Source organism: Littorina saxatilis, linkage group LG16 (assembly GCF_037325665.1).
Source record: "Littorina saxatilis isolate snail1 linkage group LG16, US_GU_Lsax_2.0, whole genome shotgun sequence".
Lineage (NCBI taxonomy): Eukaryota > Metazoa > Mollusca > Gastropoda > Littorinimorpha > Littorinidae > Littorina > Littorina saxatilis.
Genome location: NC_090260.1, coordinates 5,177,752 through 5,195,251, shown reverse-complemented (window position 1 = coordinate 5,195,251; position 17,500 = coordinate 5,177,752). Strand labels below are relative to the sequence as shown.

Genomic DNA, 17,500 nt, shown 5'->3' with positions numbered 1-17,500 from the left:
ATGCTACTGCCAATCCAAAAACATTTTTAGGACTCGAAAAAGTCAAATCTAAATTCTGGAAATCATGTCTAATTAAATGGCTTGAATTCAGAAATATATACCTGTCCAATACTGAATTCAAATATACCTGTCTCTGGAATAGCAAAGAGATAATGTACAGAAACAGACCTCTGTTCTTCAAGAGATGGACAAATGCATACATAAATTACGTCCAAGATATATGGACAGACGAGGGATTATTACCACTCGCACGTATTGCAGAAAAAATCGGGGACTACCCTGCTCTGCTGTTTGATTATAATGCAATGCGAACCGCGCTCATTGCGCAATCATTGCGAGCTGACAATAACCAAACTCAAGAAGCGACTGTCTCTCTAGAACCTCAATCTCTTAAAAACTGGACTCCCAAAAAATTTAGATCACTACTTACCAAACAAAAAGCAAATACTCCTTGCTCAATACATTTTTGGATGAATAAATATAACTATAAAATAGAAAGAAATCATTGGATGATAGCAAACAACTGCACCAAGGAAGAGCGACTAAGGCTACTTCACTGGAAGATATTGCATAATATCTACCCCACTAATATCTTACTACACAAAATGAAAAAACGTGAAAACAATCGCTGTAGTCTGTGTGGAGATATTGATTTCATTGAACATTTTTTCTTTAAATGCCCAAGAATATCACTTTTTTGGAAGAACGTAGAAAAGCAAATTTATATAAAAACAGGTTCACAGATAAAATTAAAAGAAACTGACGTTTTATTTGGTTTCCAACCGAACAAGCAACAGGACCAAACTATAAGAAATATTAACTTTATTCTGCTTGTTGCAAAAATGTCAATAAGTATATACAAATACGGAGAAGGCTTTGACCCAAATTGTATATTTGAAAGAGAGCTCTCCATTCGGCTTTTTGACTGAGAAACCCAGTACTATCATGCTATTGTAAATGACTCGTTGCAAATGTCAATGTATTAACTAAGGTGAACCAATGATGAAAACAATTATGACGAACAGCAAAATATATCATTATTATTAATTCATCTAAACACAACCATGGTAATAGAGAGAGAGAGAGAGTGAGGGAGGGAGAGTGAGGGAGGGAGAGAGAGAGAGGGAGAGGGAGAGAGAGAGAGAGGGAGAGGGAGAGAGAGAGAGATTGAGAGAGGAAGAGAGACAGAGAGGGGAAAAGGGGAGGGTGCGAGAGAGAGAGAGGTAGAGAAAGAGCGGAGGGAGGGGTGGGAGAGAGTGAGCGAGAAAGAGAGATTTTCGAAGATTGTCCATGTTAAACGAAAGAATGATATTATTGCTATTTATAACCCTATCTGTTTATGTTTAAACTGTTCAGCATCGCTCACAGTATCAGAGAGAGAGAGAGAGAGAATGGTAGGGTTTATGTTTAAACTGTTCAGCATCGCTCACAGTATCAGAGAGAGAGAGATAGAGAGTGGCAGGGAGGGTGAGAGAGACAGAGAAGGGGAGAGGGGGAGAGAGAGTGAGAGGACGATTAAAGATAGAGAGAGGGAGAGAGGGGAGGGGAGGGAGAGAGAGGATGGGGAGAGAGGATAGAGAAAGAGAGAAAGTGTGCAAATGCCAGTTGACGGAGAGAATTATATCTAAATTATAATTGATTGAAAATATTGTACATTTTCGAAGATTGTCCATGTTAAACGAAAGAATGTTTACGTTTAAACTGTTCAGCTTCGCTCACAGTATCATACTCGTAGCGAGTCATATTGTAACTGAGGTTCAAAAAAAAAAAAAAAAAAAAAAAAAAAAAGAAATCATCGTCATCATCATCATCATCATCATCATCATCATCATCATCATCATCATCATCATCATCATCATCATCATCATCATCATCTTAATCGTCATCGTCGTCATCATCATCATCATCATCATCATCGTCATCATCATCATCATCATCATCATCATCGTCATCGTCATCGTCATCGTCATCGTCATCATCATCATCATCATCATCATCATCATCATCATCATCACCATATGTGTGCCATACTATCTTGCATACCCTTGCGTTTTGCGAATAACTTGGATCAGTGCAGGCTGTCATCTCAGCCTACACCCACTGCTGTCTGACTGTCTTTGCCTTCACACCCTCTAGGGAAGTCACACTCCGATCTGGGAGGAGTGAGGGGGGGGGCTGTCTTTGCCTTCACACCCTGTGGGGAAGTCACACTCCGATCTGGGAGGAGTGAGGGAGAGGGGGGCTGTCTTTGCCTTCACACCCTCTAGGGAAGTCACACTCCGATCTGGGAGGAGTGAGGGGGAGGGGGGCTGTCTTTGCCTTCACACCCTCTAGGGAAGTCACACTCCGATCTGGGAGGAGTGAGGGGGGGGGGGGGCTGTCTTTGCCTTCACACCCTCTAGGGAAGTCACACTCCGATCTGGGAGGAGTGAGGGGGGGGGGGCTGTCTTTGCCTTCACACCCTCTAGGGAAGTCACACTCCGATTTGGGAGGAGTGAGGGGGGGGGGGGCTGTCTTTGCCTTCACACCCTCTAGGGAAGTCACACTCCGATCTGGGAGGAGTGAGGGGGGGGCTGTCTTTGCCTTCACACCCTCTAGGGAAGTCACACTCCGATCTGGGAGGAGTGAGGGGGAGGGGGGCTGTCTTTGCCTTCACACCCTCTAGGGAAGTCACACTCCGATCTGGGAGGAGTGAGGGGGGGGGGCTGTCTTTGCCTTCACACCCTCTAGGGAAGTCACACTCCGATCTGGGAGGAGTGAGGGGGGGGGCTGTCTTTGCCTTCACACCCTGTGGGGAAGTCACACTCCGATCTGGGAGGAGTGAGGGGGGGGGGCTGTCTTTGCCTTCACACCCTGTGGGGAAGTCACACTCCGATCTGGGAGGAGTGAGGGGGGGGGGCTGTCTTTGCCTTCACACCCTGTGGGGAAGTCACACTCCGATCTGGGAGGAGTGAGGGGGGGGGGGGCTGTCTTTGCCTTCACACCCTGTGGGGAAGTCACACTCCGATCTGGGAGGAGTGAGGGGGGGGGGCTGTCTTTGCCTTCACACCCTCTAGGGAAGTCACACTCCGATCTGGGAGGAGTGAGGGGGGGGGCTGTCTTTGCCTTCACACCCTCTAGGGAAGTCACACTCCGATCTGGGAGGAGTGAGGGGGGGGCTGTCTTTGCCTTCACACCCTGTGGGGAAGTCACACTCCGATCTGGGAGGAGTGAGGGGGGGGCTGTCTTTGCCTTCACACCCTCTAGGGAAGTCACACTCCGATCTGGGAGGAGTGAGGGGGGGGGGGGCTGTCTTTGCCTTCACACCCTCTAGGGAAGTCACACTCCGATCTGGAAGGAGTGAGGGGGGGGGGGGCTGTCTTTGCCTTCACACCCTCTAGGGAAGTCACACTCCGATCTGGGAGGATTGAGGTGGGGGTGGGGCTGTACTGTGAGTGTTCGGAAAAGAGTGTTACGCAAGCGAAGGGTGCGCAGACGGGTATCTGAGTGCTACGTACCCCAGACAGGCTGGAAGCAGACGGGTATCTGAGTGCTACGTACCCCAGACAGGCTGGAAGCAGGGCGATGAGAGCAAGCACCAAGTACAGCATCTTTCCTGCACACGCAAAGAAAAGAAGTATCATGGCAACATGAACACAATTTACAGGAATGGCAACATGAACACAATCTCCACGATTGTCAGACACGACAGTCAACTGAGATATAGACACTTACCTCAGTGTGTTCCATGCAGCCTCTAAACCGATTGTCAGACACGACAGTCAACTGAGATATAGACACTTACCTCAGTGTGTTCCACGCAGTCTCTAGACCGATTGTCAGTCACGACAGTCAACAGAGATATAGACACTTAGCTCAGTGTGTTCCACGCAGCCTCTAGACCGATTGTCAGACACGACTGTCAACTGAGATATAGACACTTACCTCAGTGTGTTCCACGCAGCCTCTAAACCGATTGTCAGACACGACAGTCAACTGAGATATAGACACTTACCTCAGTGTGTTCCACGCAGCCTCTAGACCGTTTGTCAGACACGACAGTCAACTGAGATATAGACACTTACCTCAGTGTGTTCCACGCAGCCTCTAAACCGATTGTCAGACACGACAGTCAACTGAGATATAGACACTTACCTCAGTGTGTTCCACGTAGCCTCTAGACCGATTGTCAGACACGACAGTCAACTGAGATATGGACACTTACCTCAGTGTGTTCCACGCAGCCACTAGACCGATTGTCAGACACGACAGTCAACTGAGATATAGACACTTACCTCAGAAATGTGTTCCACGTAGCCTCTAGACCGATTGTCAGACACGACAGTCAACTGAGATATAGACACTTACCTCAGTGTGTTCCACGCAGCCTCTAGACCGATTGTCAGACACGACAGTCAACTGAGATATAGACACTTACCTCAGTGTGTTCCACGCAGCCTCTAAACCGATTGTCAGACACGACAGTCAACTGAGATATAGACACTTACCTCAGTGTGTTCCACGCAGCCTCTAGACCGATTGTCAGACACGACAGTCAACTGAGATATAGACACTTACCTCAGTGTGTTCCACGTAGCCTCTAGACCGATTGTCAGACACGACAGTCAACTGAGATATAGACACTTACCTCAGTGTGTTCCACGTAGCCTCTAGACCGATTGTCAGACACGACAGTCAACTGAGATATAGACACTTACCTCAGAAATGTGTTCCACGCAGCCTCTAGACCGATTGTCAGACACGGCAGTCAACTGAGATATAGACCCTTACCTCAGTGTGTTCCACGCAGCCTCTAGACCGATTGTCAGACACGACAGTCAACTGAGATATAGACACTTACCTCAGTGTGTTCCACGCAGTCTCTAGACCGATTGTCAGACACGACAGTCAACTGAGATATAGACACTTACCTCAGTGTGTTCCACGCAGCCTCTAGACCGATTGTCAGACACGACAGTCAACTGAGATATAGACACTTACCTCAGTGTGTTCCACGTAGCCTCTAGACCGATTGTCAGACACGACAGTCAACTGAGATATGGACACTTACCTCAGAAATGTGTTCCACGCAGCCTCTAGACCGATTGTCAGACACGGCAGTCAACTGAGATATAGACACTTACCTCAGTGTGTTCCACGCAGCCTCTAGACCGATTGTCAGACACGACAGTCAACTGAGATATAGACACTTACCTCAGTGTGTTCCACGCAGTCTCTAGACCGATTGTCAGACACGACAGTCAACTGAGATATAGACACTTACCTCAGTGTGTTCCACGTAGCCTCTAGACCGATTGTCAGACACGACAGTCAACTGAGATACAGACACTTACCTCAGTGTGTTCCACGCAGCCTCTAAACCGATTGTCAGACACGACAGTCAACTGAGATATAGACACTTACCTCAGTGTGTTCCACGCAGCCTCTAGACCGATTGTCAGACACGACAGTCAACTGAGATATAGACACTTACCTCAGAAGTGTGTTCCACGCAGCCTCTAAACCGTTTGTCAGACACGACAGTCAACTGAGATATAGACACTTACCTCAGTGTGTTCCACGCAGCCTCTAGACCGATTGTCAGACACGACAGTCAACTGAGATATAGACACTTACCTCAGTGTGTTCCACGCAGCCTCTAAACCGTTTGTCAGACACGACAGTCAACTGAGATATAGACACTTACCTCAGAAGTGTGTTCCACGCAGCCTCTAAACCGTTTGTCAGATACGACAGTCAACTGAGATATAGACACTGTCGGTTTTTGGTCACGCCCTGGAAGAAATGTAACTGGGTGTATTGTTTTGTGGGAAAACCGCAAGCTGTTTTACCTGACCTTTTTATGCCACTATCCATGACACGCCGCTAATCACGAAACAGGCATAGTAGGCTGTGACCTATGCCCTCCAGCAAAAGATAATACACCGCATGTTGTATTGGGGGCACATTTATATTAATAAACTTATGACAGAAGAAGTTAGGGGGTAATATAAAAAGTCGGAAAATTGCCAAAGCAATTCTTTCAGAATTCTTCTCTCAGTTTTAGTCTTTGAATTCATAAATAAACCTGAAAAACTTTCAAAACTTCATATGATCCTCAACCTGAAACAACCAATGAGACTTTGAATTTCATCTCTAAACGAATTCATAATAAAACATACAACAAACAAAAACAAAACTCCATAATTCTATGATCAATAAATGTATAATGAAACATAGAAAAACTCCCAAAACTCCAGATGGTAAATGAATTCATAATGAAACATAGAAAAACTCCCAAACTCCATATGAGCAATGAATTCATAATAAAACATGTGACCAAAACTCCATATGATCAATGAATTCATAATAAAGCATGTGACCACAACTCCATGTGATCACCAACATACAACAACCAATGAGACAATGAATGTCATCACTGTTGAGAACTGGTTAATGGTGCGTTGAATTGAATACACTGAAGGCGGTCCTTAATTCATCCCACCCACCCACTCTGCACACATCACACAACATTCGATACAGTGATGAACAGCGGGGGTAACTTGTGTACCTCCTCTTCTTCATTCTACCCGCCCCCCATCCCACCCACCCACTCTGCACACATAACACAACATTCGATGCAGTGATGAACAGCGGGGGTAACTTGTGTACATCCTCTTCTTCATTCTACCCGCCCCCCATCCCACCCACCCACTCTGCACACATCACACAACATTCGATACAGTGATGAACAGCGGGGGTAACTTGTGTACCTCCTCTTCTTCATTCTACCCGCCCCCCCCCCCCATCCCACCCACTCTGCACACATCACACAACATTCGATACAGTGATGAACAGCGGGGGTACCTTGTGTACCTCCTCTTCTTCCTTCTACCCGCCCCTCTATCCCACCCACCCACTCTGCACACATCACACAACATTCGATACAGTGATGAACAGCGGGGGTAACGTGTGTACCTCCTCTTCTTCATTCTACCCGCCCCTCTATCCCACCCACCCACTCTGCACACATCACACAACATTCGATACAGTGATGAACAGCGGGGGTAACTTGTGTACCTCCTCTTCTTCATTCTACCCGCCCCTCTATCCCACCCACCCACTCTGCACACATCACACAACATTCGATACAGTGATGGACAGCGGGGGTAACTTGTGTACCTCCTCTTCTTCATTCTACCCGCCCCCCCCCCCCCCATCCCACCCACCCACTCTGCACACATCACGCAACATTCGACACAGTGATGAACAGCGGGGGTAACTTGTTTACCTCCTCTTCTTCATTCTACCCGCCCCCCCCCCCCCATTCCACCCACCCACTCTGCACACATCACACAACATTCGATACAGTGATGAACGGCGGGGGTAACTTGTGTACCTCCTCTTCTTCATTCTACCCCCCCCCCGCCCCCCATCCCACCCACCCACTCTGCACACATCGCACAACATTCGATGCAGTGATGAACAGCGGGGGTAACTTGTGTACCTCCTTATCCTCCCCCCCCCCCACTCACTCTGCACACATCACACAACATTCGACACAGTGATGAACAGCGGGGGTAACTTGTGTACCTCCTCTTCTTCATTCTACCCGCCCCCCATCCCACCCACCCACTCTGCACACATCACACAACATTCGATACAGTGATGAACAGCGGGGGTAACTTGTGTGCCTCCTCTTCTTCATTCTACCCGCCCCCCCATCCCACCCACCCACCCTGCACACATCACACAACATTCGATACAGTGATGAACGGCGGGGGTAACTTGTGTACATCCTCTTCTTCATTCTACCCGCCCCCCCATTGCACACATCACACAACATTCGATACAGTGATGAACAGCGGGGGTAACTTGTGTACCTCCTCTTCTTCATTCTACCCGCCCCCCCCCCCCCCATCCCACCCACCCACTCTGCACACATCACACAACATTCGATACAGTGATGAACAGCGGGGGTACCTTGTGTACCTCCTCTTCTTCATAGTTCTACCCCGCCCCCCCCCCCATCCCACCCACCCACTCTGCACACATCATACAACATTCGATACAGTGATGAACAGCGGGGGTAACTTGTGTACCTCCTCTTCTTCATTCTACCCGCCCCCCCCCCCCCCATCCCACCCACCCACTCTGCACACATCACGCAACATTCGACACAGTGATGAACAGCGGGGGTAACTTGTTTACCTCCTCTTCTTCATTCTACCCGCCCCCCCCCCATTCCACCCACCCACTCTGCACACATCACACAACATTCGATACAGTGATGAACGGCGGGGGTAACTTGTGTACCTCCTCTTCTTCATTCTACCCCCCCCCCCGCCCCCCATCCCACCCACCCACTCTGCACACATCGCACAACATTCGATGCAGTGATGAACAGCGGGGGTAACTTGTGTACCTCCTTATTCTCCCCCCCCCCCACTCACTCTGCACACATCACACCACATTCGATACAGTGATGAACAGCGGGGGTAACTTGTGTACCTCCTTTTCCTCCCCCCCCCACTCACTCTGCACACATCACACCACATTCGACACAGTGATGAACAGCGGGGGTAACTTGTGTACCTCCTCTTCTTCATTCTACCCGCCCCCCATCCCACCCACCCACTCTGCACACATCACACAACATTCGATACAGTGATGAACAGCGGGGGTAACTTGTGTGCCTCCTCTTCTTCATTCTACCCGCCCCCCCATCCCACCCACCCACCCTGCACACATCACACAACATTCGATACAGTGATGAACGGCGGGGGTAACTTGTGTACCTCCTCTTCTTCATTCTACCCGCCCCCCATTGCACACATCACACAACATTCGATACAGTGATGAACAGCGGGGGTAACTTGTGTACCTCCTCTTCTTCATTCTACCCCTCCCCATCCCACCCACCCACACTGCACACATCAAACAACACAACACATCAATCATACGGCACATTAATTCACAGCGGGGGTAACTTGTGTACCCCCTATCCCCCCCATCCCACCCACCCACTCTGCACACATCGCACAACATTCGATACAGTGATGAACAGCGGGGGGTAATTTGTGTACCTCCTCTTCTTCATTCTACCCGCCCCCCCCCCCCCCCATCCCACCCACCCACTCTGCACACATCGCACAACATTTGATACAGTGATGAACAGCGGGGATAACTTGTGTACCTCCTCTTCTTCATTCTAACCGCCCCCCCCCCCCATCCCACCCACCCTCTCCGCACACATCGCACAACATTCGATACAGTGATGAACAGCGGGGATAACTTGTGTACCTCCTCTTCTTCATTCTAACCGCCCCCCCCCCCCCCCCATCCCACCCACCCTCTCCGCACACATCGCACAACATTCGATACAGTGATGAACAGCGGGGATAACTTGTGAACATCCTCTTCTTTATTCTACCCCCCCCCCCCCCCCATCCCACCCACCCACTCTGCACACATCACACAACATTCGACACAGTGATGAACAGCGGGGGTAACTTGTGTACCTCCTCTTCTTCATTCTAACCGCCCCCCCCCCCCATCCCACCCACCCACTCTGCACACATCACACAACATTCGACACAGTGATGAACAGCGGGGGTAACTTGTGTACCTCCTCTTCTTCAATCTAACCGCCCCCCCCCCCCCCCCCACATCCCACCCACCCACTCTGCACACATCACACAACATTCGATACAGTGATGAACAGCGGGGGTAACTTGTGTGCCTCCTCTTCTTCATTCTACCCGCCCCCCCATCCCACCCACCCACCCTGCACACATCACACAACATTCGATACAGTGATGAACGGCGGGGGTAACTTGTGTACATCCTCTTCTTCATTCTACCCGCCCCCCCATTGCACACATCACACAACATTCGATACAGTGATGAACAGCGGGGGTAACTTGTGTACCTCCTCTTCTTCATTCTACCCCTCCCCATCCCACCCACCCACACTGCACACATCAAACAACACAACACATCAATCATACGGCACATTAATTCACAGCGGGGGTAACTTGTGTACCCCCTATCCCCCCCATCCCACCCACCCACTCTGCACACATCGCACAACATTCGATACAGTGATGAACAGCGGGGGGTAATTTGTGTACCTCCTCTTCTTCATTCTACCCGCCCCCCCCCCCCCCCCCATCCCACCCACCCACTCTGCACACATCGCACAACATTTGATACAGTGATGAACAGCGGGGATAACTTGTGAACATCCTCTTCTTCATTCTAACCGCCCCCCCCCCCCATCCCACCCACCCTCTCCGCACACATCGCACAACATTCGATACAGTGATGAACAGCGGGGATAACTTGTGTACCTCCTCTTCTTCATTCTAACCGCCCCCCCCCCCCCCCATCCCACCCACCCTCTCCGCACACATCGCACAACATTCGATACAGTGATGAACAGCGGGGATAACTTGTGAACATCCTCTTCTTTATTCTACCCCCCCCCCCCCCATCCCACCCACCCACTCTGCACACATCACACAACATTCGACACAGTGATGAACAGCGGGGGTAACTTGTGTACCTCCTCTTCTTCATTCTAACCGCCCCCCCCCCCCCCATCCCACCCACCCACTCTGCACACATCACACAACATTCGACACAGTGATCAACAGCGGGGGGAACTTGTGTACCTCCTCTTCTTCATTCTAACCGCCCCCCCCCCCCATCCCACCCACCCACTCTGCACATTACACAACATTCGACACAGTGATCAACAGCGGGGGGAACTTGTGTACCTCCTCTTCTTCAATCTAACCGCCCCCCCCCCCCCACATCCCACCCACCCACTCTGCACACATCACACAACATTCGACACAGTAATTAACAGCGGGGGTAACTTGTGTACCTCCTTTGCTCCCCCCCCCCCACTCTGCACACAAATCATCAATTGTACGACACAGTGAGAAACAGTAGGGGTAACTTGTGTTTTTCCTGCCTTCAGAAACTTAGGAAGTTGAATGTGAACCCTTCTATCCTTCAAACTTTCTACCGCTCTTTCATCGAGTCTGTCATCACTTTTGGTTTTGTGTCCTGGTATGGAGGTCTGAGTGTGAAGAACAGGAATGTCTTAGTGCGAATGGTGAATGTCAGTAGCAAGGTGATTGGCAGGCAGCAAGCAAGTGTGGAGTCCCTGTATAAAAAGCGTGTGGTGAGAAAGAGTAGGCGGATAGCTTCAGATAGGTCCCATGTCCTTGCCCACCTCTATGAACTCCTTCCCTCTGGCCGTAGACTTCGCACGCACAAAGCTAGGACACTCAGGCTGCAAAACAGCTTCATCCCCAAATCCATCACCCTTGGCAACATGTAAACACATCCACATACTGGACTCAGCCCCTCTTCTGCCAGTGCAATCAGTAGTAATGTACATGTATGTATTGGTTTTATGTACGTCCGTATTTTTTCTGTGATATATTGTATGCTATGATTTTTTGCAATGATGTTTAGCCATAGTCCGTTATACGCGTAGGTGTGCGAGAATATGTAAGCGCAGTGCTTTAAAGATGTCCATGTGGGAATGTGTAAGTGGGCGTAGTCGAATGTCCATGTGTGAATGGGTAAGTTGAGCGTATAAGAATGTCCATGTGTGCGATGTGTAAGTGAGACATGGATGTGTTCATGACTGAATGCGTAAGCACAATGCAAGGAATGGCCAGAAAGGTATGTGGGAGGTGTGTTTATAACCTGCCCTGTTATATAGTGCTATATGTCTTATGTAAAAACAATGTCCTGTTTGTATTATTGTTATTTATTCCCCCCTCTGCTTCTTTACCTCTGTAAACTTGTAGAGCTAGTTATTTTTCGATAATGACCCAGCAACCAAACAAATAACGAGCCAGCAACAGCCTGAATCCTCGATAGTGCAATGGGTTGAGAAGCTGTTCTGTTTTGGTACTACTTTTGCGACTGAAAAGTTCAAAACGCTCTATACGTACGAAATATACATCTCTGGAGCAAACAATACAAACATACCGCATTTAAATTAACAACTACAGGCCTGAACACATGAATCTCCATATAAAATCCATGAGTTCGGTTGTTTTCTGAATATAGATCTGCTGTGCACACACCGTTCATCACAAGCAAATTCCCAAGGCAAGTAACTCATACTCTTGCCGACAAGAGTAGTTCCCCTTCTTTTAACGCAGTTTCTTCGACAACACTGACTGCAATCCGACGGTCAGTTTTCAACAATATTTCATTTTATAAACAGATCACACGCAACCAAATGCACACATCTCATCAATTTAAACAACATAAAGCGGTTTCATACACTATTTTCCCCCAAAAACTGAACTTCATACAGTAATTAACGTTGGAACACGGGTGCAAAAGTTCGTCTGCTAGTCCCATTTGACGAAAGAACATTATCTTTAGCGATACTAAAACATAAACAGAACACACAATATCTGCCTTTACCGCCACAGCAGAATAACAGCTTATCTGTGTACTTGATTTTAGTCTAAAACAGGGAAACTGACAAGAAGTGTTAACAGAATGGAATGATTTGCACGGAACTATACAACCGCGCATTAATCGATCGCCTGCGCAGGTTGACTGGTTGAGTGATTCGGATTCGATCAAACTTTCGCACAAAAACTCCTGTTTTCTTTGAATAACTGAAGAAAGGGGGAATAAAGAGGTTACACACCTCGTCTCAGTGATTATTAAAAATAATGGTCTCAGTTCGCGGTCATGAAAAAGCTCGCTGAAGCTCGCATTTTTCATGATCCGCTAACTTCGACCATTATTTTTAATAATCACTGAGACTCGGCATGTAACCTCTACGTACCACGCCTGAATTTCTCTATGAGATAATAAAGTATTCTTATTCTTATTCTTCTTCTTCTTCTCCCCCCACTCTGCACTACACATCACAATACACAACAGATCAATCATACGACACCGTGATGAGCAGCAGGGGTAGGCTTAGCTTGTTTAACCTCCTCTTCTCCCCCCCCCCCCCCCCAACTTTGCGCACATCACACAGCACAACACACCGATCAAACAACACAGTAAAGAGCAGCGGGGTTAACTTGTGAACCTCCTCTTCTTCCTCTCTCCCGCCTCCCCCAACTCTCCACACAACACCCGACACAACACATCCATCATCCAACAAAGTGAATCAGAATCAGAATTTATTGTTATTAAAGCACAGAGCCTATTGACACATACAAGATACATAAGTACAGGAAAAAACAGCAATATAACATAACATACATGAACAGTGCAGTTTCCTTGTGTACCTCCTCTTCTTCATTCTACCCGCCCCCCATCCCACCCACCCACTCTGCACACATCATACAACATTCGATACAGTGATGAACAGCGGGGGTAACTTGTGAACCTCCTCTTCTTCATTCTACCCCCCCCCCCCCCATCCCACCCACCCACTCTGTACACATCATACAACATTCGATACAGTGATGAACAGCGGGGGTAACTTGTGTACCTCCTCTTCTTCATTCTACCCGCCCCTCTATCCCACCCACCCACTCTGTACACATCATACAACATTCGACACAGTGATGAACAGCGGGGGTAACTTGTGTACCTCCTCTTCTTCATTCTACCCGCCCCCCCCCCCCCCCCCCCATCCCACCCACCCACTCTGCACACATCACACAACATTCGACACAGTGATCAACAGCGGGGGGAACTTGTGTACCTCCTCTTCTTCATTCTACCCCCCCCCCCCATTCCACCCACCCACTCTGCACACATCGCACAACATTCGATACGGTGATGAACAGCGGGGGTAACTTGTGTACCTCCTCTTCTTCATTCTACCCGCCCCCCCATCCCACCCACCCACTCTGCACACATCACACAACATTCGATACAGTGATGAACAGCGGGGGTAACTTGTGTACATCCTCTTCTTCATTCTACCCGCCCCCCCATCCCACCCACCCACTCTGCACACATCACAAAATATTCGATACTGTGATGAACAGCGGGGATAACTTGTGTACCTCCTCTTCTTCATTCTACCCCCCCCCCCATCCCACCCACCCACTCTGCACACATCACACAACATTCGATACAGTGATGAACAGCGGGGGTAACTTGTGTACCTCCTCTTCTTCATTCTACCCGCCCCCCCCCCCCCCCCCATCCCACCCACCCACTCTGCACACATCACACAACATTCGATACAGTGATGAACAGCGGGGGGAACTTGTGTACCTCCTCTTCTTCATTCTACCCCCCCCCCCCCATCCCACCCACCCACTCTGCACACATCGCACAACATTCGATACGGTGATGAACAGCGGGGGTAACTTGTGTACCTCCTCTTCTTCATTCTACCCGCCCCCCCATCCCACCCACCCACTCCGCACACATCACACAACATTCGATACAGTGATGAACAGCGGGGGGTAATTTGTGTACCTCCTCTTCTTCATTCTATCTCCCCAATCCCACCCACCCACTCTGCACACATCACACAACATTCGATACAGTAATGAACAGCGGGGCCAACTTGTGTACCTCCTCTTCTTCATTCTACCCGCCCCCCCCCCCCCCCTTCCCACCCACCCACTCTGCACACATCACACAACATTCGATACAGTGATGAACAGCGGGGGTAACTTGTGTACCTCCTCTTCTTCATTCTACCCGCCCCCCCCCCCCCCCATCCCACCCACCCACTCTGCACACATCACACAACATTCGATACAGTGATGAACAGCGGGGGTAACTTGTGTACCTCCTCTTCTTTATTCTACCCGCCCCCCCATCCCACCCACCCACTCTGCACACATCACACAATATTCGATGCAGTGATGAACAGCGGGGGTAACTTGTGTACATCCTCTTCTTCATTCTACCCCCCCCCCCCCCCCATCCCACCCACCCACTCTGCACACATCACACAACATTCGATACAGTGATGAACAGCGGGGGGTAACTTGTGTACCTCCTCTTCTTCATTCTACCCGCCCCCCCCCCCCCCCATCCCACCCACCCACTCTGCACACATCACACAACATTCGATACAGTGATGAACAGCGGGGGTAACTTGTGTACCTCCTCTTCTTCATTCTACCCCCCCCCCCCCCATCCCACCCACCCACTCTGCACACATCGCACAACATTCGATACAGTGATGAACAGCGGGGGTAACTTGTGTACCTCCTCTTCTTCATTCTACCCCCCCCCCCCATCCCACCCACCCACTCTGTACACATCATACAACATTCGATACAGTGATGAACAGCGGGGGTAACTTGTGTACCTCCTCTTCTTCATTCTACCCGCCCCTCTATCCCACCCACCCACTCTGTACACATCATACAACATTCGACACAGTGATGAACAGCGGGGGTAACTTGTGTACCTCCTCTTCTTCATTCTACCCGCCCCCCCCCCCCCCATCCCACCCACCCACTCTGCACACATCACACAACATTCGATACAGTGATGAACAGCGGGGGGAACTTGTGTACCTCCTCTTCTTCATTCTACCCCCCCCCCCCCCATTCCACCCACCCACTCTGCACACATCGCACAACATTCGATACGGTGATGAACAGCGGGGGTAACTTGTGTACCTCCTCTTCTTCATTCTACCCGCCCCCCCATCCCACCCACCCACTCTGCACACATCACACAACATTCGATACAGTGATGAACAGCGGGGGTAACTTGTGTACCTCCTCTTCTTCATTCTACCCGCCCCCCCATCCCACCCACCCACTCTGCACACATCACACAACATTCGATACAGTGATGAACAGCGGGGGTAACTTGTGTACCTCCTCTTCTTCATTCTACCCCCCCCCCATCCCACCCACCCACTCTGCACACATCACACAACATTCGATACAGTGATGAACAGCGGGGGTAACTTGTGTACCTCCTCTTCTTCATTCTACCCGCCCCCCCCCCCCCCCCCATCCCACCCACCCACTCTGCACACATCACACAACATTCGATACAGTGATGAACAGCGGGGGGAACTTGTGTACCTCCTCTTCTTCATTCTACCCCCCCCCCATCCCACCCACCCACTCTGCACACATCGCACAACATTCGATACGGTGATGAACAGCGGGGGTAACTTGTGTACCTCCTCTTCTTCATTCTACCCGCCCCCCCATCCCACCCACCCACTCCGCACACATCACACAACATTCGATACAGTGATGAACAGCGGGGGGTAATTTGTGTACCTCCTCTTCTTCATTCTATCTCCCCAATCCCACCCACCCACTCTGCACACATCACACAACATTCGATACAGTGGTGAACAGCGGGGGTAACTTGTGTACCTCCTCTTCTTCATTCTACCCGCCCCCCCCCCCCCCCTTCCCACCCACCCACTCTGCACACATCACACAACATTCGATACAGTGATGAACAGCGGGGGTAACTTGTGTACCTCCTCTTCTTCATTCTACCCGCCCCCCCCCCCCCCCCCCATCCCACCCACCCACTCTGCACACATCACACAACATTCGATACAGTGATGAACAGCGGGGGTAACTTGTGTACCTCCTCTTCTTTATTCTACCCGCCCCCCCATCCCACCCACCCACTCTGCACACATAACACAACATTCGATGCAGTGATGAACAGCGGGGGTAACTTGTGTACATCCTCTTCTTCATTCTACCCCCCCCCCCCCCCATCCCACCCACCCACTCTGCACACATCACACAACATACGACACAGTGATGAACAGTGGGGGGTAACTTGTGTACCTCCTCTTCTTCATTCTACCCGCCCCCCCCCCCCCCATCCCACCCACCCACTCTGCACACATCACACAACATTCGATACAGTGATGAACAGCGGGGGTAACTTGTGTACATCCTCTTCTTCATTCTACCCGCCCCCCCCATCCCACCCACCCACTCTGCACACATCGCACAACATTCGATACAGTGATGAACAGCGGGGGTAACTTGTGTACCTCCTCTTCTTCATTCTACCCACCCCCACATCCCACCCACCCACCCTGCACACATCGCACAACATTCCATACAGTGATGAACAGCGGGGGTAACTTGTGTACCTCCTCTTCTTCATTCTACCCCCCCCCCATCCCACCCACCCACTCTGCACACATCACACAACATTCGATACAGTGATGAACAGCGGGGGTAACTTGTGTACCTCCTCTTCTTCATTCTACCCGCCCCCCCATCCCACCCACCCACTCTGCACACATTACACAACACAACAAATCCATCACACGACACAGTGATTAACAGTGGGGGTATAACTTGCTTACCTCCTTCCTTCCTCCCCCCCACTCCCCCCAACTCTGCACACAACACAACACAACACATCAATCATACGACACAGTGGGGGTAACTTAAGTACCTCCTTTACCCCCCCCCCCCCCCACACTCTGCTCACATCACACAACACAACACATCAATCATACGGCACAGTAATTAACAGCGGGGGTAACTTGTGTACCTCCTTTGCTCCCCACCCCTTTCACCCCCCCCCCCACTCTGCA

At 49.9% G+C, this 17,500-nt stretch overlaps 3 protein-coding genes across 10 annotated transcripts in view; 1 reads left to right on the top strand and 2 right to left on the bottom strand.

Moving 5' to 3' along the window:
• Positions 1-5,837, bottom strand: part of LOC138950261 (uncharacterized) — a 19,580-nt gene extending 13,743 nt beyond the window's left edge. The window contains exons 1-2 of one of the 6 annotated variants that reach the window (XM_070322012.1): positions 5,687-5,837; positions 3,541-3,595 (exon numbers count right to left, since the gene is read on the bottom strand). In XM_070322012.1, the coding sequence (XP_070178113.1) occupies positions 3,541-3,590 (50 nt within the window). In that variant the 5' untranslated portion in view covers positions 3,591-3,595; positions 5,687-5,837. Of the gene's footprint in view, positions 1-3,540; positions 3,596-3,784; positions 3,841-3,924; positions 3,955-3,994; positions 4,043-4,347; positions 4,371-5,473; positions 5,562-5,686 lie in introns of those variants that run through there. The other 5 variants (XM_070322007.1, XM_070322013.1, XM_070322011.1 and 2 more) reach the window with 5 other exon arrangements.
• Positions 1-17,500, top strand: part of LOC138950247 (uncharacterized) — a 796,434-nt gene that overhangs the window by 528,111 nt on the left and 250,823 nt on the right. The window lies entirely within an intron of this gene.
• Positions 1-17,500, bottom strand: part of LOC138950264 (uncharacterized) — a gene marked incomplete in the record, with an annotated part of 260,344 nt that overhangs the window by 13,743 nt on the left and 229,101 nt on the right.